The sequence below is a fragment of the Tiliqua scincoides genome, chromosome 9 (genome assembly GCF_035046505.1).
Source record: "Tiliqua scincoides isolate rTilSci1 chromosome 9, rTilSci1.hap2, whole genome shotgun sequence".
In the NCBI taxonomy this organism is placed as follows: domain Eukaryota; kingdom Metazoa; phylum Chordata; class Lepidosauria; order Squamata; family Scincidae; genus Tiliqua; species Tiliqua scincoides.
The window spans coordinates 5,810,017-5,836,104 of NC_089829.1; the positions used below are offsets into that span (position 1 = coordinate 5,810,017).

General features: G+C 49.6%; 1 protein-coding gene and 1 pseudogene across 2 annotated transcripts in view; both read left to right on the top strand.

Annotated features, from left to right (window-relative positions):
* The first annotated feature begins 1,351 nt into the window (after positions 1 to 1,351).
* Positions 1,352 to 26,088, top strand: part of KLHL17 (kelch like family member 17) — a 43,926-nt gene continuing 19,189 nt past the window's right edge. Inside the window, exons 1-4 of one of the 2 annotated variants that reach the window (XM_066636937.1) lie at positions 1,352 to 1,494; positions 10,791 to 11,050; positions 12,187 to 12,308; positions 23,449 to 23,670. In XM_066636937.1, coding sequence (XP_066493034.1) covers positions 10,840 to 11,050; positions 12,187 to 12,308; positions 23,449 to 23,670 — 555 coding nt within the window. In that variant the 5' untranslated portion in view covers positions 1,352 to 1,494; positions 10,791 to 10,839. Of the gene's footprint in view, positions 1,495 to 6,926; positions 7,908 to 10,790; positions 11,051 to 12,186; positions 12,309 to 23,448; positions 23,671 to 26,088 lie in introns of those variants that run through there. The other variant, XM_066636936.1, reaches the window with a different exon arrangement.
* Positions 18,928 to 19,043, top strand: LOC136660702 (5S ribosomal RNA; annotated as a pseudogene).

Here is a 26,088-nt window from a genome sequence, read left to right on the forward strand (position 1 = left end):
TGATCTTATGGTTCGCGGGCGCGAGCGGAGAAAAGCAATAGAGCTCAGCCAGCCGGGCGGGCGGGCTGGTTTTGCAGGAGTTTTGCAAAACCAGGAGAAGACCCACTTCGCAACCGGTTTAATGCGCCCAGGAAAGCCCTCTCATGCACACACATGAGCCCAAGCCTATGCGTGTCTACTCAGAAGCAAGCCCCATTATAGTGAATGGGACTTACTCCCTGGTAAGCATGCACAAGATTGCAGCCTTAACCTGGGAGCAAACCCCACTGAATGCAATGAGGATGGACTTGCCTGTGCGGGTCTACTCAGAAGTAGGTCCCATTATACTCAATGGGACTTACTCCAAGGTAAGCATGCATAGGATTGCAGCCTTAACCTGGGAGAAAACCCCACTGAATGCAGTGGGGATGGACTTGCCTTTGCAGGTCTACTCAGAAGTAGGTCCCATTATAGTCAATGGGACTTACTCCCAGGTAAGCATGCATAAGACTGCAGCCTTAACCTGGGAGAAAACCCCACTGAACGCAATGGGGATGGACTTGCCTGTGCAGGTCTACTCAGAAGTAGGTCTCATTATAGTCAGTGGGACTTACTCCCAGGTAAGCATGCATAAGAGTGCAGCCTTAACCTGGGAGAAAACCCCACTGAATGCAATGGGGATGGACTTACCTTTAACCATTGCATAGAGCAGGGAATTTGGGCAGGTGTGCAGCTCAACATCGAAGGGTTTAAAAAGCTGCACTTGCCCAAATTCCCTCCTCTATGCAATGGCTAAAGGTCTGAGCTCAAGCCTATGCATGTCTACTCAGAACTAAGTCCCCTTAGAATCAATGGGGCTTGCTCCTTGGAAAGTGTGGACCGGATTGGGCTCTCTGTCCTCCATTGCATCTGGTCACCCTGCCCTGCAAGAGCCCAATCCTATGCTTGTCTACTCAGAAGTAAGCCCCATTGTAATCAGTGGGACTCACTGCTCCCAGCTAGCCCAACCCTATCCACACTTTCCTGGGAGTAAGACCTATTTACCATAAAGGGATTTCCTTCTGAGTAGACATGCATGGGACTGGGCTGTCGGTATGGCCAGGGTTGTAGCCATCACGTTACGCACGCTGATTGGGGGGGGGCAAGCCCCATTGAACTGAATGGGGCTCCCTTCCTTCCCCATCCACTGGCAGCAATGGGTCCAGCTCCATCCTCCAGCCAGGAAGAGGGCTCGATCAGGCAACTCCGGCGCGGGCGGGGACTGGACACGCACGATCCCAGCCAGCCTTCCCTTGTATGTCGAGGATGGGGAGGCTGGAGGGGGGGCCAGCCGGCGCTGGTGCTTTCCAGCGGAGGGGACAGTGCAGGCAGCCCGGCAGCGCAGCAGAGCCTCCGCTCCGGTCCGCAAGGACAGCAATTCTGCGGGGCTGGACCTCCCAAAGCCATCAATCTGGAGAGCAAAGCGCCCGAGCACGGAAAGCACCTTTGCTTTCTAGCTCTGGAGGTGTCCGCTGGGTGAGTGTCATCCCCCCCCGCTGCAGACCCCCCCCAAGAAGGGGGCAAGCCACAGACCCCCCCCCCAAAAGAAGCCTGCAATCATCATTCTCAGCTGCAAAGCAGAAAGACTGGGAGCTCACGTCTACTCAGAAGTAACACCCATTGTAGTCAATGGGGCTTACTCCCAGGTAAGTGTGCACAGGGTTGCACATCTTGCGACTGCGATCCTGTGCACATTTACCTGGGACTAAGCCTCCCTGACTATCTGAGGAGATGTACATGTCTACTCAGAAGTAACACCCATTGTAGTCAATGGGGCTTCCTCCCAGGTAAGTGTGCACAGGCTTTGGGTTGTGAGATGGAGAGGCTTAACGGGATGTCCTGGGTGCAGCTGGGGCTGCAATCCTGCGCACACTTACCTGGGGGTAAGCCTCCCTGGCTATCAGTGGGACTTACTTCCGAGTAGACATGCCTAGGCTTTGGGTTGTGCGATGGGAAGGCTGGAGGGGGGATTTTTGCTTAACGTGATCTCCAGGTTGCAACTGTTTTACTGAACCTCAATGCGGTGGTGTAGCTAGAGGGGGGCAAAGCAGTAAGCCTTGCAGGGAGCCTCCCCTTCGCAGTCATTCCAGGCCGGGGGGGGGGGGGAGCAAAACGGAGGCTTTGCTCCTCCTGCCTGGACTGGCTCTGAAGGGGAGGGTCCCCTTGCACGCCGTGGTGAGGCTCCCTGCACAACATAGTGCTTTGCCCCCCTCTAGCTACGCTACTGCCTAAATGCATCCTTTTTTTTTCTGGATTGTGTGTGTGAGTAAGAAAGAGAGAGAATGAATTGCAGCCCAATCCTAGCCACACTTTCCTGGGAGTCAGCCCCATTGACTCTAATGGGACTTACTTCTGAGTAGACATGCATAGGCTTGGGCTGTAAATCTCTCCCCCCCCCACCTGTGTGAGTGTTCCCAGCACAGAAAGAGCCCCGTCTTATTTGTGCAGGAGATCTTCTGCACACAGAGCTGGGAATGTTGGTCTAAGCTGCTGCTTCCTGTGCCAGGCGCTGCACAAATTCTGAGCACGAACTGCCGCTCCCTTAAGCAGGACCCAACAGGGAGGAGGGGAAGGATTGAGGTCTGTTTTGTTTGCAAGCAACTGCAGCAAAGGGGGGGGGAAGGAATAATCCACTGCAGTGTGGAGATCAAGGCAGGAAAAAGAGGGATCCAGAAGATCCCGTCTTGCTGAGTGTGTTGCGGTTGGAAGCCTAGACATGAGCTGATTCCCCTGCTCGGGGGTTATTTGAGGTGACTGCTGTATGGAGAACTGCAGTCTCCACCTGTCTTATTTCTCCAGTTATTTAATGGGAGGGGGCGACCAGGGTGGTTTGTCTTGCATAGGACTCAGTCTTGCCTTTTTGGTTTATTTCATGCAGTGGGTGTAAAATCCTGGAAGGGAGCAGATGGTCTGGGGTGGGCAATCCAATGCAGTTTGTGTACCCCCCCCCATTCCCTTGAGCTCCAGTTGCAGTATCAGACGCCTGCATTGCTGCTAGCCTGAAGAGATCAGAATTTTTTTTTTAATTTAAGGAGGCACTTGGTGGTTGCATATCCTGGGGGGGGGGGATTTATTTCCTCCATGAAAGATCCATCTGCAGCAAAGCCAGAATAATCCCCCCCCCTCCTGCACACAGATGCTTTACTTTTGATTTTATATTGAATTAGAAACAGAGGCGAATGCAACTTCTCAAGAGCGTGGATGGCCGAAAGGATTAAGGAAGGGATCATTGGGATCGCCCTTAATGTTTTTTTTCTTTTGCCTTCCACCTGGCCCTTTTACATTTTGCGTCAATTTCAGCCCTATAGAACAGAGGAAGGGGAGGGGGAGATTTGGACACAAAGAACCCCCTGTTCTGAGGCCTTCCTGAATTGTGAATTGGGGAGGGGGGTGACTCCACAACTGGACACTCTTCCAGCTTAGGGAGGGAGTTTTAGGGGTGGGGGAGATGGCTCAATGCTGTAAAGATGAGTTGGAAATGGAAAGGAGAAAACAGCAGTTAGTATTTGGGTCTTCTGGAGTCTGCCTCTTTGCAGGGAGATCTGCAGCTGTGGACAAAGGAAGCTTCAGGTTGGCCAGTTCACCCATGACCGAGCGGCAAACCTAGGTCTGCCACTCTGTGTGTGCTCAGCAGGGTGACCACTGCCACCCCTGCCTCCCCGGGACAAGAGGACCGGCATGAGAACACGTGTTTGCTGCATTCACACGTTGAGTGCATCTTTGATGTAACCAAAAGCAGAACACCCAATGTGTCCAGAAGCCGCCTTGAGAAAGGAGGAGAACTGCAATGGAACAAGACAGCCTTCCTTTAAGTTTTCACTTAACACCCCATAGATGCCTCCATTCTGTATGTATGTTGTATATTCCTGACCCTTGCTGCATCTGAAGGAGTTTAAACATTGGGAGTAGTGGCAGGTAATTCTCAAGAAATAATGCATATTTTCAAGCTCGCATAGCAGCATATTTTCAAGCAGTGGCGTAGCAAGAGGGGGTGCAAAGCACTAAGTTTTGCAGGGAAGCGTGCAGGCAGCCGCTCCCCCTCCGAGTCGTTCCGAGCAGTGGGGCCACGGTGCGACTCCCTGCAAAACATAGTTCTTTGCACCCCCTCTAGCTACGCTGCTGCCCAGAAGCTGTGTGCCAGGAGGAATAAATGAATTAAGGCTACAATCCTTTATGCAGTTTCTTGGGAGTTGTTGGCATCCTTCAGTCTCAGAAGACTATGGTGTCACGCTCTGAATGGTGGTTCTGGAACAGAGTGTCCTCTCCAGTGCGTGAAGCCTGGGTAAAGTAGGTATGGAGGATAGGCTGTTACCCATGCAGCAAATCCCCCCTCTCCATGTCGCTGAAATGGTCCAATGGAAAGGCAGAGGCCAATACGGTTGGTTCCAGCGGAGTCACCGGAGATGCCAGAACGTGACTGTGTTCAGCCATGAACTGCCTCAGGGACTCCGGCTCCAGATTTTGCCTCGAGGTTGACTCCTGAAGCCTTTTCCATAACTGGATGTAGCCACAAGGCGGTGGAGGTTTGGGATCAGAGTTTTCCTTCTCTCAGATGAGCTGCCTTCCCAGGCTGACGAGTCCCATCTACCCGGTGGCTTTTTTGGGAGTAAACCCCACTGAACCCAATGGAACTTACATCTTAGTACTTACCTAGGGTTGTGCTATAAATGAACAAAGGCCAAAGCACCCAGCTGCAGTAGAAGCTGCCTGGTATTGCAGCTCTGCCTGACTCTATCAGCTCTGGACCCACCTCCTTTCAATCTGCCTCTCCTCAGGGATGAGTGATTCTGCTCCATTTCTGAATCAGGTAGGATTGGATAAATTGATAACTTCATAGAATTGTCTCCCTTCTGAGGAGTCTCCCTGTTGCATCTCTGCATGAGTTAGCAGGGGCCTAGGCTTGCTGCAGCCTCTGTCAGACCAGAACAGTGACTCATACAGGGTGTGTACATAGGGTATGTAGGTAACTTTTACATGCTCTTTTTGGATGTAGGAGTGATGGTGTTATTCATATAAAGACAGCGCAGTTATTCATATAAAGACAGTGAATTTTTACAAAGAAACCGAAGGCTCCTGTTCCTAGAGACTCACAATCTCCACCACAGAAGAAGGGGATGGGAGCAGAAGCAAGGATAAATGGGGAAAGAATATGTGGTATTTTCATTTACATGTGCTGGGGCTTAGTTGCAGCCAGCCATGGAAACCAGAGAGCTGGACCAATGTCTTCACAGAAAAAGTGGACTATTAGGAATGCTTTGTAGCAGGAGTGCCCAAACCCTGGCCCTGGGGCCACTTGCGGCCCTTGAGGCCTCTCAATGCGGCCCTCAGGGAGCCCCCAGTCTCCAATGAGCCTCTGGCCCTCCAGAGATTTGTTGGAGCCCGCTGTGGCCCAACGCAACTGCTCTCAGTGTGAGGGCAACTGTTTGACCTCTCATGTGAGCTGTGGGATGAGGGTTCCCTCCACTGCTTGCTGTTTCACATCTGTGATGCAGTAGAGGCAGCAAAGGAAAGGCCAGGCTTGCTTTATGCAAGGCCTTTTATAGGCCTTGAACCATTGCAAGACCTTCATTCATTCATATAAGTTCATCTTTAATATATCCATTTATGTAAACTTATGTAAATTTATTCAAATTTTAAATGTAAATTAATTCTTTTTTCCCCCCTGGCCCCCAACATAGTGTCAGAGAGCTGATGTGGCCCTCCTGCCAAAAACTTTGGACACCCCTGCTTTGTAGGAAGGGAGAGGAGGCCTTGCAGAGGCACTCTGATGTGGCTCCAGGTACTTGGGGTAGCAAGGGAGCAAGAGACCCTCAGACAGATAAGAGGGTTTAGAGGTCAGAGGCAGGGAATGTGCCTGCCATCTTAAAGGAATAACGTGACAGACCCTGCACATGCCTGATCTCGTCTGATCTTGGAAGCTACGCAGGGTCAGGCCTGGTTAGTACTTGGATGGGAGACTGCCTGGGAATACCGGGTGCTGTAGGCTTATACCATAGTCTTTCGAGACTGAAGGTTGCCAACCATAGGATACCTTTTTCTCTCTTCAGAATTGGCTCAAGGCTGGTCCCCAGCTAGCCTGCCTGCATCAGTGCAAGCTTAGATCTGTCATTCATTAACCCTTGGAAAAGCTGTACTGCTGGATCCCAGGGAGTTGTGTCTTCAGCAGCATTGGGCCCTGCACAGAGGCTCCATTTGCCTGGAGAGAATGGCAGGTTTGGGTGTCTCTTCTCAACTGGAGATGACAATGAGTCAAGGACGTTGATTGGAGAACATCCAGGCCTCAGCTGGAGGCGTTAAGTCGGGGTGTTTTTGAACTGATGGGGCGGCAGCTGGACTCCAAAAGAGGAGGGATTTTCCTCCTGCCTTGCTTTGGAGAGTGGTGAAATCCAGGCTATTGGTTCTCTTCCCTTTTCCCAGCTATATTTGGTATGTAACTATGTATAGTGAGCAAAAGAAAGGTGTGTGGTGACTCAGCTCAGGGGGGCTCTTCCCTCATTGCATCCACAGAACCATCTTGCTGGATCTTGGGATTGTTCTCTCCATCTGCCTGCGAAAGATCCTGCTGACCTGGCCTGGAGAACATCTCATTTCTCAATGCTTTTTGGAGATGGGAGGAGGTTATACAGCACCCACTTCCTCCTCTCCACGGAATGGCCTCCTTGGGTTATTTATTTAAAGTATTTATATACAACGATGTTTTTGCACGGTATTCAAGACGGTTTTTGCAGGCAGGTGAATCCTAAACCAGCATTTTTTTTTCCAATGGGGTTTTTTGCAATGTTATGTTAGAAGAACTCATAGAACCCTCAGTTCACCAGATGTTTCTCTTCAAGGTCTGGTTATCTCTCCTGGCTGCAGGCTTTCAAGCTTCCGCAGGCATCTGTGAATCAAGCCCAGGCAAATTCTCAAGCTCTTGTCCATGCTTGCCAGCTGAGCTCTGCACATCCCCCTGCTCTCTTGCCAAGGCAGCAACTCCATCCTCTCACAACAGGTTGTAGCGACTTATCAGCTTGGCTTTCGGTCTCCCTTCCAAAGGCGTGACTGAATTCTTCCTGCTTAGCTTCTCAGGCAGTGCGACAGCTCAACCACCGGATCAAACCTCCTGCCCCGGCATGGATTAAAAACAATCCATGCAAAAAAGAATACGTTTCAAAGCAACTAATGCCAGCAAATCTCCCGTCCACAAAAACCCACAGCTGGCAACAAATATAATTCAGCGTGAAAGAACAGATCGTCAGTCAACTGGTCAATCTGAAGACGTTCCTTAAAAAGTCAAGTTTGGGCAGCTGGCTGAAATGCAGAGACTTGGGCGGGCAGGACTCTTTGGGGAGGGTCTGCAACTGAGGTGTTGCAAAATATTAGGAAGAAGATTTGTGCATTTCTTGTTTGCCTTTCCTTGTAGTACATAGTTGGCTTGGTTTGCCGGCTGGAGTCTGAGCGTTTTGCTGGGCAGGCCTGAGACATCTCATTGGTTTTGTGTTTTCTATGGTGGTCACTGTGGGCTAAATGGAGTGTAAGGGGTGGCAGACTGGATTTGAAGGCCTTGTTTTCAGCTCACTTTTCTGAAATGTCACGCTGAACCTCACAGCTACCTGTGTTAGCAACAGAGGATGATTAATTTCGTGGCTTGCGTCATGTCCTTTGAGACAGCAAGGGCTATTTTTAGGACAGGCTATTTGGTTAGAGAGCTCCAAAGAGAGATGGAAGGAGTCTCCAGAGTGAACTGGCTTGGAACTTTAGCCCGAGATGAGAAGCTGGCCTAGGCAGAAATGAATCCAGGAGGCAAAGCAAGCAAACAACTTCAGACCAGAAGCTGATGTATAATTTCTCATTGCCCTCCAGTCTACACCAGATGACCCTTCCTCGGTTCCTCTGCCAAATGAGATCCAGTGGGTAGCTACCTGGAACAGGGCCTTTTCAGTGGTGGTGCCAACTTTATGCAATGTCTTCTCCAGGGAAGTCTGCCATGCCCCTTCTTTGCTCTCTTTCTGGCATTGAGAATTGGCTTTTCCTTAAAGCCTTTGAGTTGCTCCCTACCCCAAAAGGCTCACTCTTACCTTCCAGAAATTTGTTTTGCGTGTAATGTTATCTAGAGACACAAAGAACAGGCTTCTCTTTTGTCTCCTGGTGTCATTGTGCAGGTTTGGACTTCACTGGCCTGCGCCTAAGCAAATATTTTTCCTTCATCTTCACACCTGCACATTATAGTACATTATAGTTTTATACATGGTGGTGCATGCGGACCGATGAGCATTTGTTTAGGTAAAAGGGAAAGGTTGACATCCAACCTGAATGTCTAGCAGTTTTTTTTCTTTGTAGCCTATCTCATAATTGGGGCTTGGTTACTTAGGCATGGAGCAGACCTGCAAGACAGTTGTTACTGAGGTCCTGCGGGGCACTTTATCTGTCCTCTGAAGGCTCAAGTGATTACCATTGCATCACACCTCAAGCCTGGTTTGTTCCTGTAATTGGTTACAAGATCAAAGTGCTTTGCAAGAGCAATTATCACGTATGGTGTGTATATTCCATGTGCAGTTACTTTATATGGAGAGAGGGAAACATTTTATCCAGCCCAATATTCTCTTCCCTGACTGGCATCAGGTTAATAGCAGTGATGCCAGCAGAGACTGATGAGCCAACCAGAATGGGGCAAGAATGGGAGAAGACAGACCAGCAAAGGACCACTGGCCAATTCTGGTGAGCAACCTAGTGTCTGCTGGTTGATAGTGAAGCAGGGCTGACCCTCTAATGAACCCTGGTGGCGCCACAATGTCACATTAAGAGGGCAACTGGGCTGCTCTTTACCTGGCAGTGACATGGTGATTAAGGAACTGCCGTTGTAGAGCATCACCCACTTCACAGCTCTCAACCATTTGAAAAGGCACCTGGTCTTGAGTGCCGGAGGAGCTTGGGCTAGACCTAGTTGCTAGGATTTTTGCAGGACTAAGTGGACTTCAGTCTCATCCAGCAAGGCACTTCATATCGATTTATTTTATTGTTTGACAGAACCTTATGCCCAAGGTATGAGTTCCTAGGACACGCGATGTACCCGTTTGCTGAAGCTGTGCTGGTTGGTGCCTTGCTGGGCGACCGGCTGGGAACCTCATGCATGCCTTGAATTCCGTGATGAAAGAAAGCTGAGGTATAAATAGTACCTGCAATGGATGCTGCAATAAAAGATGCAGGGCCTTTTCTGCTGTGGCACCACATTTCTGGAACAAACTACCAGCAAATCTGAGGACAGCTCCCTCTTTACTTGGTTTCCGGTGGGGTTTTAAAAAAAATGTCTATTCCACTTGGCATTTGAGGAGAGCGGAAGCCCCGTGGGCTCACACTTTCTCTTTCTGTCTGAATCCAGGGAGCAGCAGCAGCAGAGGTGCTGGGTAAAAAGAGGGCAACATTTGGCACATCTCATTTCTTGGGAGGTCTCGGCCAGCCTGGGAAGAGAGTTCCCCTACAGACTGTTGATTCGGGTGCTGTGAAATTTTCTGCCCTAATGATCCCAGCGCAACAATGTTATTGTAGCGGGATCTGTTGGGTGGGTCAGACCACAGCCATCCTTCTCTTAAGGTGTGCGTTATGTTGCCCAGGAAAAGGGGGGAGGCATTTGTTTTTGCAACGTTCCACCTGCTGAAATAACGCCTCTGCGGGGTAACGTACGCCCACCTTCCACCAGCCGTAATTATACCTTGCCTCTCCACCGCGGCATACTTTGCAAACATTAATTAGCAAGCGTGCTGCTGCGCATAATGCCTTTGGCAGCCTTTTGCTGCACGGGCTCCCCTCTCTCCTGCACGATCAGGCGCGTGTAAGCGGCTCTGGGGAGTCAGATCCGTTCCGTCATCGCATGCTGCCTTGTTCCAGACAAGGATGGAGTTCCCTCTTCACCAGCCAGGTCTAGCTTCTTGTTTTCAGTCTGCCAGGAAGCCTGCAAATTGCACTGCCTCTGAGTGCATCTGTCAGCCCGGGGAAGCGGGAGGCACTTGGGGTGACGATTCGCTTGTATTTCCGTGGTCTGTCGTCATCGCCGCCACCTCCTTCTCCCTGGCAAAAACTCACGCCCTGCTATTTGCAAGAATAAATTAAACAGATGCCTCTTCCCAGCGGAGGAACAGCTATTTTTAGACGTGGGCATGCAATGCGTCCCCGTATCCTTCGCAGTCAGCCTGTGTAGGTGTTTGTGAACACTATTAAGGCCTGGATGAACATGTGTGCGTGAGTGACTCTGCCGGAATGTGGAGGTGGGCAGATCTGAAAGCGGGACCACTGACTGGCTTCTTTCCTTCATTCTAATTCATGCCATTCTTGTTATTTCCTATTTAGCACATGCAGTTGTTGGTAAGATACATTCAAATGAAGTACATGAATCTCCACCAGCATTGTGTTTTTCAGTGGCATAGCTAGAGGGGGTGCAAAGCACTAAGATTTACCTGCAGCGTGCAAGAGGCCCCTCCCCTTTGGAGCTAGCCATATGCCTCCATTTTACTCCCACCTCCTGGAATGTTTCTGAGGGGGAGGGGCTGCTTACACTCTGTGGTGAGGCTCCCTGCAAAACTTAGTGCTTTGCACCCCCTCTAGCTACACCACTGCTACTTTCAACTTAATATCCTCTCTATTTCAACCCGGATCCATGTCCCCCCCTATCTGAAGTCTGCTTAGAGAAGACACCAACATACGGTGTCCGGTTCCTGTCCTTTTGGGACCATATCACTGATTGGTTTGTTTGGTGTTTTGACTTGCTGCCTTTTGACACTTGTGGATTGTCTCTGCAGCGAGGCCGAGAGGGCACTGCCAAGAGCCAGGAACGATCCGCCTGCCGTCATGGAGAGTGGCATGCAGCTCCTGAACCGGGACGGCCACAGCATCTCCCACAACTCCAAGCGGCACTACCACGACGCCTTCGTCTGCATGAACCGCATGAGGCAGCGGAGCCTGCTCTGCGACATCGTCCTCCATGTGGCCACCAAGGAGATCAAGGCCCACAAAGTGGTGCTGGCTTCCTGCAGCCCTTACTTCCACGCCATGTTCACAAGCAAGTATCGCCTTTGACACCCCCCCATGGGCTCCTTCCTAGAACTGCATGTGCTCAGATTAGTGCTTTTAATGTACTACCTTCCCTCTTCCATAATTTATTCTGGTTTTAATCATCATAGGGCAAGGAACTTGGGGCCACACTAATATCCTACCAACCCATCAGTTGCTGAAAATCCTATTCAGCCTCCCAAACACCACCACTGTCCCCACTGTGAAAAATTTTAACAGGCATTGCCCCCATGCCTGCAAGCAGTTAGTTGTAACATTAAGGGCTAGAAACTTGCACTTCTTGTTTTAAAATGAATTGCACAATTCTCAGCAAGTTGAATGCTGCACTCTGCATCCTTGGGTGTTTTCTTTCTGGACCCCTGTAGAACTGTGATTTACACACAGTCCTGTTGTTGTCTTTTCCCAGCACCTGCCTCTAGAAAGAGGCTATGGCTCAAACCAGGGTTTGGAATGCCAGATTCATCCACTGGCACCTCCAGTATGAAAGATCTTTATAGCAGGGCTGGGAAAAGAGGCAGTCCTTATCTTAGAGGGGAACACTGGCCTGATGTCCCTCAGTACTGATCCAGAGAATTGTTCTATTTATTTTTAAACGACTGCCAGATTCCACATCTACAGCACTATCCTGTGCATGTTTACTTGGAAGTAAGTCCCATTATGTTCAGTAGGGCTTACCCCAGGAAAGTGTGTATAGGAGTGCAGCAATAGACATGGATTGCAAAGTAAGTACACTTGCAAATATTTGTGTGCATTATTTTGCTTCTACTATTCAAGAGAAAAGATGCAAAATGTTACACAGGTGGTCTTTGCAAAGGTATTTGATTGGATTGTTCTGTGGCGATAGAAGGCTGCCTTCCCCCCCATCTAGCCAAATACCATCAGTCCTAACTGGCTTTCCAAGGCTTCAGGACACAGTTTTCCCCAGACCTGCTACCTCAGATCTGTTTAATTAGAGGTGAGCCTCAAACCTTCTGCATGCAAAGGTGTTTTCTGCAATGAAACACACCCTGGGCTTGAATGGGCCTCTGTATTATCATACACAGCAAACAGGATTAGCAGGTTTGTCACTCCTTCTCTGCAAGATGCCAGCCTCACGGAAACCCGCTTGTGTCATTCTTGCTGCAGATGAAATGAGCGAGAGCCGGCAGACCCATGTCACGCTACACGACATTGACCCACAGGCTCTGGAGCAACTGGTGCAATACGCTTACACCGCCGAGATAGTGGTGGGAGAAGGAAATGTGCAGGTAAGTGTCATCTTTCACCTACACTGCCCTGTGCACAAGCCTATGTGTGGAGTAAGGGCCCAATCTTATCCAGCTTTCCGGTGCTAACGTAGCTGCCATGCAGCTTTGAGATATGGGAACAAGCGTTCCCTTGATGAGGCCTCCGTGACTCCCTTCCCCCCACCACAGGATGCAGTACATGACCTGTAGGCACAACTGCATCAGGGATAGAAAGTTCTGTAGGATTGGGCCCTAAGTCCTACTAAATTCAGCTGGACTTACTACAAAGTAAGCAAAGCCCAAGTCTAAGCTTTTTGCTGGGGAAGGGGCATAAACTGCCCTGCCCAGAAAGGTGAGGGACAGATTACATTTCCTTTCCACTTTTCCCACAAGCTCAGGGTGGTGTAGAACAGGGGTCTCCAAACCCCGGCCGGCGGAGAGCCTCTATCCAGCCCGCGGCCAGCCTGTGATTCCCTGAGAGCCTCTGGCCCACTTGACCAAACACAACCAGAGTTTTGCTTGTGGGGTGGGGGAATGAGGGTCCATTTAAGTGTGTGCTTTATTTCTTGGGCTGTGTTGGTGCTTGGAGAAATCGTGGACATTTGAGCCCATTCATTTATTCATTCATCTCTATTTAAATTTTGTATTTAATTTTTTTTCCGGCCCTCAACACTGTACCAGGTATTTGATGCGGCCCTTTGGCCAAAAAGTTCAGAGACCCCTAGTGTAGAAGATCCTCCCTACTACCCCATTTTATTCTCTACAATAGTGGTTCTCAAACATTTAGCACCGGGACCCACTTTTTAGAATGAGAACCTGTCAGGACCCACCAGAAGTGATGTCATGACCGGAAGTGACATCATCAAGCAGGAAAATTTTTCACAATTCTAGGCTGCAGTCTTGCCCACACTTACCTAGGAGTAAGTCCCATTTACTATCATTATTAAAAGCATATACATAGTAGCCTCGCATTCTCACATGTCGTGAGAATGGACGATGGCCGGATCCCAAAGGATCTCCTCTATGGAGAACTCATGCAGGGAAGGCGCCCCACAGGTAGACCACAGCTGCGATACAAGGATATCTGCAAGAGAGAACTGAAGGCCTTAGGATTGGACCTAAACAGATGGGAAATCCTGGCCTCTGAGCGTCCTGCTTGAAGGCAGGCTGTGCAGCATGGCCTCTCCCAGTTTGAAGAGACACCTGGCCAACAGACTGAGGCAAAGAAGGAAGGCCCGTAGCCAGGGAGACACACCAGGGACAGACTACACTTGCTCCCAGTGTGGAAGGGATTGACACTCCCGAATCAGCCTTTTCAGCCACACTAAACACTGTTCCAGAACCACCATTCAGAGCGCGATACCAGAGTCTTTCGAGACTGAAGGTTGCCAACCCTAAGTAGCCTGTTAAAAGTACAGATCTGTAACATTTTCCCAAATGTAGTCGCATACCATGGTGGCATCAAGTCGAATAGATTAAAAATAAAATATTGAAATGAATGGGGACCCACCTGAAATTGGCTCACGACCCATCTAGTGGGTCCCAACCCACAGTTTGAGAAACACTGCTCTACCATGTGAGGTAGGTTAGGCTGAGAGATAGCTACAGCTCCAGGTCATCCACTAAGCTTCGTGTCTCCAACACTATAACCACTGCGTCGCATTGCCTTGTATTTATAAACTGCCTGTAGTTTGTTAGGTTCCATAAAACAAAGAATGATTAAGGAATTTTGCTACAGGCATACAGTGTAGTAGAAAAAGGGGGAAAGGGATCAGTGGCATTGCTAGGGGTTGTGGGGGGTGTGGGCCGCCCAGGGGGGTGACACCAGTGGCGTCACTAGGGGGGTGCGGGCTGCACCGGGTGACGCGCCGGAGGGGTGACACGCGCTGGGGGGAGGATGCGCTAACATCACACTGTTAGGAGCTACCGGGTCATGCCATACACCGTTGGATGCGGAATGTCCAGCAGAGTGCAGTGCAAAAAACAGAATTGAAATAGCTCCTCTCATTCAAATGTTATGGCCAAAAAACCAGAAGGAAAAAATGCATGGAGTCCTATGGAAAGTGAAAGTGAGCCATATCGCATGTTTACTCACGAGTAGGTGAACTTGCCATAGTCCATCGGAAAGGGCAGGCTGAGAGGAATCCAACGACATCAGAATGGTCCCAATCCAATGAATGCAGCCCCCAAAAACTCGAGAAGGAGGTCCCTGCCTCCCTCCCAGCTGCAAGTCTATTGAGCTCGAAAGGAAGCCACATGGCCACATTTACTCACGAGAAAGTGAACTTGCCTTAGTCCAAAGGGCAGGCTGGGAGGACTCCAACAAGTCAGAATGGTCCTCATCCAATGAATGCAGCCCTCAAACACACCCGAGAAGGAGGTCCCTCCCTCCCAGCTGCCCTATTGAGCTCTATGGAAAGCAAAGCAGCCTCATGGTCGCGTTTACTTGTGAGTAGGCAGAGGAGCCTTGGCTGGTGCTCAGGCAAACGGGAATGTGAGGACACCAGAATCCGATGGAGCTGCTCCAGAAGGCAGCTCCCCCCCCCCCCCCAAAAAAAAGGACCAAAAAGAGGCTTGAACTGGTAAGGGGAAGTTTTCTATTTTGCACTTGAAAAGCCAGGAGGGTCTTTGTCTTGATATGCCTGAAATAGAAGAACTTTAAACTGGGCACTGGGGAGGGCTGGAAAGCTCTCTTTTTGGGGGGTTGTTATTGCAGGCAGGCTACAGAGTAAGCTCCATTGACCACTATGGGACTTACTTCAGAGTAGACATGCATAGGATTGGCCTCACAGGCTGCAATCCTACCCACACTTTCCTCAGAGTAAGCCCCATTGACCACAATAGGACTTACTTCAGAGTAGATTCACTTGGTGGAACAGGACTGGCTCCCCCTTATTTAATTATTTCTTTTATTTTAATTTAATCATTTATAATTATTTATTTTAATTTGCTTGATGTTGTCACTCCTGGCCGTGGCATCATTTCCAATGGGTCCTGGACAGATTGTCATTCTAAAAAGTGGGTCCCAGTGCTAAAAGTTTGAGAACTGTTGCAATAAGGTGTTAGCAAGTTGACACGGGTGTGTCTGTGTGTGCGACTCTACAAGTTTTCAGAATCACTAAAATCAGAATTTGGAGGAATAATCCCATCACGTTATATGTCAATCAATGCGTAATTTCATGCAGAATGCATTGAAACAAACCACATTGAAATACCTGTGTTCTCTCAAAAGGTACTGCCAAAAAACCAGTGCAGGCGGGGCGATGGTACATCACCACGCCCACCACCTGGGGCGTTGCCCCGCCCACTGCATGGGGTGGCACGCAGGCCTCCCGCACCGGGTGACGCGAATCCTAGTGATGCCACTGGGTGACACAAACCTTAGTGATGCCACTGAAAGAGATGAAGGAGCAGCTGGCTGCAACCAAGCTGCTGAAGGGACTGTGCTGTCTCTCAGTTGCCCTTGCATTGCTCCAAGGGAGACTGAGGCTTTAAATATCTTCCTGGGCTCTAGAGACCTTCAAGGGGTAGCCTTCTGGGATGGAGCCTTGCCTGGATAGTTTCCTCTTGTCAAGTTTTGCCATTGTAGTTCTCAGCTGGGAAGTACTGGGAAGCATGAAGGACTGGTAGGGGAGGTGTTGTTAGGAGAGCCCAGAGTCTGAAGGTCTAAGGCTTCCCCTGGATCTGATGCAGTGTCGAAGCCTGAGACTGGTCCAGTGTTGGTCCTACCTCTGCAGGTATGGGTGCAAAGCAAGCTTGAGACTGGTCCAGTGCTGGTCCTACCTCTGCAGGCATGGATGCAAAGCAAGCTTGAGACTGGTCCAGTGCTGGTCCTACCTCTGCTGGTATGGATGCAAAGCAACCTTGAGACTGGTCCAGTGCTGGTCCTACCTCTGCAGGCATGGATGCAAAGCAAGCTTGAGACTGGTCCAGTACTGGTCCTACCTCTGCAGGTATGGATGCAAAGCAAGGGTCATGGTGGACTGGGGCTTGAGAGTTGCTACTCCTAGGCGTTGAATGGGTGCCCTCCTGTCAGGAAAGGGACTGCTGCTGAATGAGCTTTGTTTGTTCATTCTCATAATAAAGGCACTCTGTATGTGTTCAGAGGTACTGGTTGACTTCCAAGTGTTTGAGGGGGAGACAGTGCTACCTCATTCTTTAGTAAGGGAAGGGAATTCTGTGTCTGTTTTCGCAGGTACTTTTCTCGTAAGAAAGTGCTCCTGAGTCTATACTGACTGCCAGCACTCTTGGTTTTTTTTTTTTTTTGCAGAAACTGCATAGCTCAAAGTGGGAGAAGTGCTAACTAGGTTCAGTCAAAAGAGAGGGTTGAGCTTCAAGTACATGCAAAACATGCTTTTTCCCAACTTAAGTCACTATCATAATTTTATTTTTAAAAGAACGTTGATTGAAATAGTCCTCCTTGGCTCCTAAACTACAGGTGTTTTCCTGCCTGTATTCTCCTCTCATTGCCCTCTGCAATTCCTGATGATGTAGAAAGCTCGCTGGTCAAGGGGCAGAGCTTTGTGGCTGAGCCTTCTTGCTTCCAGGCAGAGTTCACTTGGCTGGCCTGATGCAACCTTTCCTTTTCCCCCTGTGCACATGTGAGTCTTTTTCCATTTCCATTTGGTTCCAGGAGATTGTGCAGCTGAACTCTATCTCAGTGTAAGTCTGGTGTAACAGAGTCCACACTTGGTCCAAAAGAACTGGTGCTGAGTGTGCAGTTGTTTTTTAAAAAGAGGGGGGGGGGAAACTTGTAGCTCTGTTGAAAGCAAGAAGCAACGGTGTGTTAAATGATCTGAGGATCTGAAGGAACAACTTGCATATTTTAAGCCATTTCTGCCCATATATGCAACAGGGATCAAATGCATACACCTGTGGGCTGGGCAGAAATGGGGCAAGTTGCAAACTTCAGGGGGACTTAGGTCTGAGTAGGCAGGCATAGGATTGCACAGTTAGCCACAGAACAGATCTGAAGGTAGAAATATATCCCTCAGAAAATGCAATGTCCTCCAACCCACATGTTGGGGATCAAGACCTTGCCCGACCTCCGCCTTACCTGGCAGCTGGCCAGCAACAGAGCCGCCGCCGCCTCGCCGGCTGACCAGGTGAGACACAGGGCAGCTGGGTGGGAGAGACAGTCTCCCCAGGGCTCACCTGACCGGAGCAGAGAGCAGGGTAGGATCACCATTAGTCACCAGAGAGGACTTAACCTGCTAACTGGTTAAGAGGCACTTTTTCAAGTGGGTGCTCCTCTTTTATTTAGCAGGGGGAGAGTAACTGGCCCACCTCACCCCAGCAGTGTCTGTTCTAGTGGCTGTCTGCTGGTATTCTTTTGCATCTTTTTAGATTGTGAGCCCTTTTGGGACAGGGAGCCATTATATATTTGTTTTTCTCTGTAAACCACTTTGTGAACTTTTTGTTGTAAAGCGGTATATAAATACTGTTGTTGTTGTTGTTGAGAGGAGAGAAGCAGGCTAGGGTCAGGGCCCCTTTAAGCCTGGAGTGGGAGGCTGGGAAACCAGTGATGACAGGCAGTTCTGGAGAGGTAAGGCAGGGGGCTAGAGCTGGAACCCCTGCCTGAAGACCAAGGACCTCAGGTCCTGCCTCCAGGGAGGAGGACAAGGGTGTCATAAACCCCCTCCCCCTGGTTCGGTCTGAGGCTTCCCCTGCAGGGAACCCCAGAGAGGCAGACACCCAACCAGGGTTCCCCAAGAGACCAAGGGGTGGGGTGCCACCCCACGGCACCCCACCAGGCGACCCCAGAGACCCCCTTCACGGGACAACCCTTACACCACATTTTTGTATCTTTATTATTGTCAGTGCATACAAACGGAAGCGGATCTCTCTATCAAAATGCAATAAATGTGTTGTTACAAAAATGCATTCGTGGGGTCTAGTTTCTTCTTCTTCTTAGTAATAACAATAATAGTGAGAACAAAAAATTTCACCAAGTGGTCTACAGAGCACCTAGTCTTTGCTGATTTTCTCTTACACTACCTAAGCGGTTCCATTTGCTGTTTTCAAATGTTCTCATTGTCCCTCTGACCGCTGCTTTGTGTACAAGATTTTGGGCTGCTATTAATAGCTAGCACAAGCGGTTAGTGCAGCCAACCTGCAGCCAAGCAGCAGGAATGTGGGGTCTGTGGATCAGTCCAGTGGACGGGGAATTCCTGCCCTTCTTGGGAACTGTTGGGTGACTGGGGGCACCTCATTCAATGCCATGCAAGAGAACTGCCTGGATAGTTAGTTCTTACTGAGATGGGCAGCCTGCTCTGGGGGGCAGCCAGCTAGGGGCTGCTACTGCTTGGAGGATGGAAACTGTCCCCCTCCTTCAGTTGTCCCACGGCAGCTGTTACACGGAAGCCACTGCTGACCCTCGCCCTGTGTGAACTTTCAGGGAAGCCCTTTCCCCATGAGGAGTTTTTGTTAAACTTCCAAGTGAGCACAGGAAAGGGCTGGCCCGAGATCTCCTGATGCGTGGAGAAAGGTGCTAAATGCCACTCTCATTTCATTCCCAAGGAAGAGAGGAACAGTGAAAGAGAAAGTGTCAGAGAGAGAAGAGTGGTGGGTTCACTGCCTGGCCCTCTGTTCTTTTCTGGTCTACACTTTTTTTTCTATTCTGTTCCCCTCTTCCTTTCTGAACACCATCCATACCCTGCACATGCCCGATCTCATCTGATCTCGGAAGCTAAGCAGGGTCAGGCCTGGTTAGTACTTGGATGGGAGACCGCCTGGGAATACCGGGTGCTGTAGGCTTATTCCATGATCTCGGAAGCTAAGCAGGGTCAGGCCTGGTTAGTACTTGGATGGAAGACCGCCTGGGAATACCGGGTGCTGTCGGCTTATACCACAATCTCGGAAGCTAAGCAGGGTCAGGCCTGGTTAGTACTTGGATGGGAGACCGCCTGGGAATGCCGGGTGCTGTAGGCTTATACCATGATCTCGGAAGCTAAGCAGGGTCAGGCCTGGTTAGTACTTGGATGGGAGACCGCCTGGGAATACCGGGTGCTGTAGGCTTATACCATGATCTTGGAAGCTAAGCAGGGTCAGGCCTGGTTAGTACTTGGATGGGAGACTGGCTGGGAATACCGGGTGCTGTCGGCTTATACCACAATCTCGGAAGCTAAGCAGACTCAGGCCTGGTTAGTACTTGGATGGGAGACCGCCTGGGAATACCGGGTGCTGTCGGCTTATACCACGATCTCGGAAGCTAAGCAGGCTCAGGCCTGGTTAGTACTTGGATGGGAGACCGCCTGGGAATGCCGGGTGCTGTAGGCTTATACCATGATCTCGGAAGCTAAGCAGGGTCAGGCCTGGTTAGTACTTGGATGGGAGACCGCCTGGGAATACCGGGTGCTGTAGGCTTATACCATGATCTTGGAAGCTAAGCAGGCTCAGGCCTGGTTAGTACTTGGATGGGAGACCGGCTGGGAATACCGGGTGCTGTCGGCTTATACCACAATCTCGGAAGCTAAGCAGGCTCAGGCCTGGTTAGTACTTGGATGGGAGACCGCCTGGGAATACCGGGTGCTGTCGGCTTATACCACGATCTCGGAAGCTAAGCAGGCTCAGGCCTGGTTAGTACTTGGATGGGAGACCGCCTGGGAATGCCGGGTGCTGTAGGTTTATACCATGATCTCAGAAGCTAAGCAGGGTCAGGCCTGGTTAGTACTTGGATGGGAGACCGCCTGGGAATACCGGGTGCTGTAGGTTTATACCACGATCTCGGAAGCTAAGCAGGGTCAGGCCTGGTTAGTACTTGGATGGGAGACCGCCTGGGAATGCCGGGTGCTGTAGGTTTATACCATGATCTCGGAAGCTAAGCAGGCTCAGGCCTGGTTAGTACTTAGATGGGAGACCGCCTGGGAATACCGGGTGCTGTAGGTTTATACCATGATCTCGGAAGCTAAGCAGGCTCAGGCCTGGTTAGTACTTGGATGGGAGACCGCCTGGGAATGCCGGGTGCTGTAGGTTTATACCATGATCTCGGAAGCTAAGCAGGGTCAGGCCTGGTTAGTACTTGGATGGGAGACCGCCTGGGAATACCGGGTGCTGTAGGCTTATACCATGATCTTGGAAGCTAAGCAGGGTCAGGCCTGGTTAGTACTTGGATGGGAGACCACCTGGGAATACTGGGTGCTGTAGGCTTATACCATGATCTCGGAAGCTAAGCAGGGTCAGGCCTGGTTAGTACTTGGATGGGAGACCACCTGGGAATACTGGGTGCTGTAGGCTTATACCATGATCTCGGAAGCTAAGCAGGGTCAGGCCTGGTTAGTACTTGGATGGGAGACCACCTGGGAATGCCGGGTGCTATAGGTTTATACCATGATCTCGGAAGCTAAGCAGGGTCAGGCCTGGTTAGTACTTGGATGGGAGACCGCCTGGGAATACTGGGTGCTGTAGGCTTCTACCATAGTCTTTTGAGACTGAAGGTTGCCAACCAACCTTCCTTTCTGAATTAAGGAAGGAATAGAGGTGGACAAGTGGATGTGGTAAGCAGGGCCCCCTGCCCCATCTACCACCTGAGGCAGAAACCTCACTCAGCCTCATGGATGGACCTACCCTGAGCCTGTAACATGTTTGAAAAACTCCTTAATAAATCACAGCCTCAATAGAGATTCATACATACCCCACTAAAGGCACTCAAGATAGCTTACAAATAAAATGATACTTAAACATGGGTATATACAAAAACAATAAAACACTACAAACCTGGATCACAATTAAAATATATTTCATTAAAAAAAAGTGCCAGCCCCCCCCCCCCGTCAGCATACAAATATTTATTATTATTATTATTTATTTATTTTTCACATTTTTATACCGCCCTTCCTCCAAAGAGCTCAGGGCGGTTTACACAGCCTCTGCTCCCCTCTTTCTTGTCCTCACAACAACCCTGTGAGGTAGGTGAGGCTGAGAAAAAGTGACTGGCCCAAGGTCACCCAGGAAGCTTTGTGGCTGAGCAGGGATTTGAACCTGGATCATCCGGATCTAAGTCCACCTCCCAAACCACTACACCTTCCTGGCTCTCAAATACCACTTTTTAATGCAGTGGTGTAAAAAAGCCCACTGCAAGGACTCCAGAGAGGGAGCTGCTCTCAATTCCAGGGGGAGGGAATTCCACAGGTGGAGCACCACCACCGAGAAGGCCCTGTTTGCTGCTGCCAGCCTCCCCACCTCTGCTGGTGGCGGCACAGTTAGAAGGTCCCCCTCTGATGACCTGAGATGATGGATTGGATTGTTGGGAAGGAGGTGGTCCCTCAGATACCCTGGACCGAAGCTGTAGACATCTTTAAAAGTCAAAACCAGCACTTTGAATTGAGGCTGGAAATGAACTTGCAGCCTGTGTAGTCACTGAAGCTGACTTGTTACGTGAAAATCCCCTGTTTCCTTTTAAGTTGTGATTTTTATATCTGGTTATGTTATTATGGACTAAAATATCATATCGGCCAAGCAAACAGGCCCGATTTCCAAAACCCTGGTAAAAGTCACAAGTTTACACAACCTCTACCTCTCCATGCACACAGCAACAAAGTCTAAAGCATTGTATTGTTTTAAGAAAGGGTCTCCTGATCCAATCACTGTTATGCAAACCCATTAAACCTCAACACACAGGACAATCAAGTCAAGTCAAGCTCAAGGTGAAGGTGAGGACAAGTAGTCTGGCATAGCTAATCATTGTTTAAGTGTTTCCTATTGTTGTAGCTTAATCACCGTATGCAGATTTGAACAGCCAGCTACCCCCCCCTCCTCAGGAGGCCAGCCTTTGCTGATAGCTGACTCCTTGATCATCCTGTTTTTCTTTTATGCTCCCCTGTGTGTAGTGAGCATGCGCATCCAGGACAGTTTTAGGCCACATCCGGGTCATTCAGGTCAGCAAAAACCCTTAAAAGAGAAGACTGCCATGTGCTCTCTCTCTCTCTCTCTCTCTGGTTGCCCTCCAAGGCAGAGGTCCTTCCATAGGCCTCTTCCGCCCTCCCATCCAACTGTTCCTCAGGACAGGTAACTATATCTTGCGTCTGGAACCTTTTCCCTGTCCCCCCCTTTTTTTTCTCCCTTCTCTACCCATCTTTAGTCAGCAACTGGGTTGGCAGATCAGGGACCCCTAAAATCCTTCCCTAAAACCTATCCTTTTCTGATCTCCTCGGAATGTACCAAATACACTCCACACACAACCACCATGAAAGTTGGGTACACTGTATCCAAGTACTCGGATTCAAGTAGACACCTACTTACCATTTTTCCATGTGCATTATGTATACCTATGTGTTTTTGCAATAACAATATAATCCTATTGAAAGTTATCTTTCTCCCAGTCTCTTTTCAAGCTAAAAAGGAATTTCTCTGCATTACGCTGTCTTGTTATCTAGCCTGCGATCCTGAAGTTTCCAAAAGGGTAATATAATAATGCCCCTTAAATCATAACAGCCCTTTTTGGTAACAGACTGTCAAACCGATGAGCCGCAGCATTCTGCACTTACTGCAGTTTCCAGACCACCTTCAGAGGCAACCCCACGTAGAGTGTATTGCAGTAATCTAATCTGGATGTCACTAGGGCAGTGGTTCTCAAACTCTCAGGGAAACTCAGGGAGAGTTTGAGAGCCTGTAAGTCCTTTCAGAGGCAGAGGGGAGGCAGCAACACAACCCCCAGGATCACATGACTAAGGGGGCTGCAGGGGCTTGGCTGGAATTACCAGAGCCTCCTGGGGATGCGGGGAGCCCTGCACAAGTGTCCGCAGGGATCCCCCGGTTTTCAAAAGTGCAAGCGCAGCGATCACGCCCCATCTCCGCAAAGCCGGAAGCGGAGCGCGATCGCTCCTCTTTCACTTTTAGAAGCCCGGGGAGCCCTGCAGACGCTCGCGCAGGGCTCCCCACACTCCCTGGAGGCTGTAGGAGGCTCTAGTAAGTCCAGCCAAGCCCCTGCAGCCCCCGTAGTCTCCTCCCTGCCTCCACAGGGCCCTCAGGCTGGGGTGTCATGATACCCCAGTTTGAAACCACTGCACTCAGGCATGGGTCACGGTGGCTGAGTTGTGTGTCAGGAGGGACATGGGAGGGGAGTTCAGAAGTCAGTAGTTCAGGCCTGGTTGGAAAAGGGAGGAGGCTTCCCCAAGCCAGGTGGGGTCGCTGCAATAACGGCTCCTTTCTTTTGCCCCTGCAGACTCTGCTTCCTGCTGCTAGCCTCTTGCAGCTGAACGGGGTGCGGGACGCTTGCTGCAAGTTCTTGCTGAGCCAGCTGGATCCGTCCAACTGCCTGGGCATCCGGGGCTTTGCAGACACGCACTCCTGCAGCGATCTCTTGAAGTCCGCCCACAAGTACGTCCTGCAGCACTTTGTGGATGTCTCCAAGACGGAAGAATTCATGCTTCTGCCCCTCAAGCAGGTAGAGACGCAGGCCCCCTTTTTCACAAGAGCTTCGTGGGTTTGCAGAGTCGCGGGGCGGCTTCAGAGTTTGCTGAAGCAAAGGCGCAATCCTAACCCACTTTCCAGAACTTGCAGCGTAAGGGCAATGCAGCTCCTAGTTAAGGGAACAAACATTCCTTTACTTTGTGGAGGCCTCCGTGAGCGCCACCCAACTGCAGGATGCAGCACGCGTCCCATTGGCACTGCTCTGCCAGCGCTGGAAAGTTGGTTAGGATTTGGGGGCATATTGAAGCCCACAAAATCTATTTGTTTTCCAAGCGACTATGAAACATGTTCATGTTCATGGCCTATGGCCTGATCCAGTGGGGCTGTTCTTATGTTAGGACAGACAAAAGAAAATATTTCTTTACTCAGCGTGTGGTCGGTCTGTGGAACTCCTTGCCACAGGATGTGGTGCTGGCATCTAGCCTAGACGCCTTTAAAAGGGGATTGGACAGGTTTCTGGAGGAAAAATCCATTATGGGGTACAAGCCATGATGTGTATGCGCAACCTCCTGGTTTTAGAAATGGGTTATGTCAGAATGCCAGATGCAAGGGAGGGCACCAGGATGAGGTCTCTTGTGATCTGGTGTGCTCCCTGGGGCATTTGGTGGGCCGCTGTGAGATACAGGAAGCTGGACTAGATGGGCCTATGGCCTGATCCAGTGGGCTGTTCTTATGTTCTTATGTTCATGTGTTTTGCATGCCTGCTGGTTTTCCCTCTACACTTTCAGCCACCGCTGTTCAAATTTATCTCGCGTTTTCTTGTTATTATATTTTAGTTTAATGATTTCTATTCCGCTTCTAAGCAAAAAGGCTTACAAAAGAAGTGCATATGAAACAATAAAATAAAAACAATTTTTAAAAAAGGAACGCTTTGCTTCCCACCCCTCTCCCAGTCATCTCGTTTGTGCCTGTATCTAGATTTGGAGCCCCTCGGGGCAGGGACCTGTCAGTTTCACTTTACCTAAAGGTCCATGTACACTGATGGTGCAATTTAAATAAATGCCATGGAGTAACAACATACTATAAAGTAAAATGCCTTTTGGAACTGTTATGAGAACTGATGGAGCACCATGACTAAGAGATTGAGCTGTGTCCCCTCTGCTGTGAACTCACTAAGGAAGCCTTAGCCTTCCTCTCAGCCTCTCAGCCTCAGTCTTCCCCATCTGCAACATGTGTGTAATAATATGCCTTACAGGTTTGTTATAAAGATAACATCAAAATAATACATACAAAGTGCTTTAAACGCTCAGTGCTGTACAAATGTTATGTTATGATTATGACTGTCTTAACCAGGGGTGCCCAAACCCCAGCGCCACTTGCGGCCCTCGAGACCTCTCAGTGCGGCCCTCAGGGAACCCCCAATCTCCAATGAGCCTCTGGCCCTCGGGAGATTTGTTGGAGCCCACACTGGCCCAACACAACTGTTCTCAGCGTGAGGGCGACTGTTTGACCTCTCACGTGAGCTGTGGGATGAGGGCTCCCTCCACTGCTTGCTGTTTCACATCTGTGATGCAGTAGCGGCAGCAAAGAAAAGGCCAGCCTTGCTTTGTGCAAGGCCTTGTATAGGCCTCGAGCTATTGCAAGACCTTCATTCATTCATATAAGTTCATCTTTAATATATTCACTTATGCAAACATATGTAAATTTATTCAAATTTTAAATGTAAATGCATCTGTGATGCAGCAGTGGCAGAGAAGGAAAGGCTGTCCTTGCTTTGTGCAAGGTCTTGAGTTACTGCAAGACCTTTGTTCATTCATATAAGTGCCATCTCTAATAAATTCATTTATGTAAATTTAGTCAAATTTTAAATGTAAATGAATTCTTTTTTCCCCCGCCCCCCGACATAGTGTCAGAGAGCTGATGTGGCTCTCCTGCCAAAAACTTTGGACACCCCTGGTCTTAACTCTCTACCTGATGTTGGACAAGGGAAGATTTTTAAAAAAATGCATTGTGTGTGTATATATGTTTTTGTGTTTTTTTGTACAGTATTGTGCTTGTATTGTTTTGATGTTTGGTTCATCCTTGGTGCATACAGCCTTGGGGGCTTTTTATGCTGGGGTGGCTCCTGGTTCAGTCCCTGGAAGATTCTCTCATTAGGGTGGGGGAAGACTCCTGTCTGAAACCCTGAAATGTTACCACCAGTCTATACTGACAATACTGAGCTAGATGGATAAAAAGTCTAACTCGGTAGGAAGCAGCTTTTTGTGTTAACTCCTTATCGTTTAATAATTGCAACAACAAAAAGCCTGTGTTGTTTTTTTTAATGTTGGCCTGCAATAACAACTTGCACTTATACCAGTAAGGAATTCTGTGAGCTGTGGCTGTGGGGGGAGAGGAGCTTGTTCCTAGTGCACCCGAAATGGTTAAAACAGCAAGATCTCTTCCCTCCAGC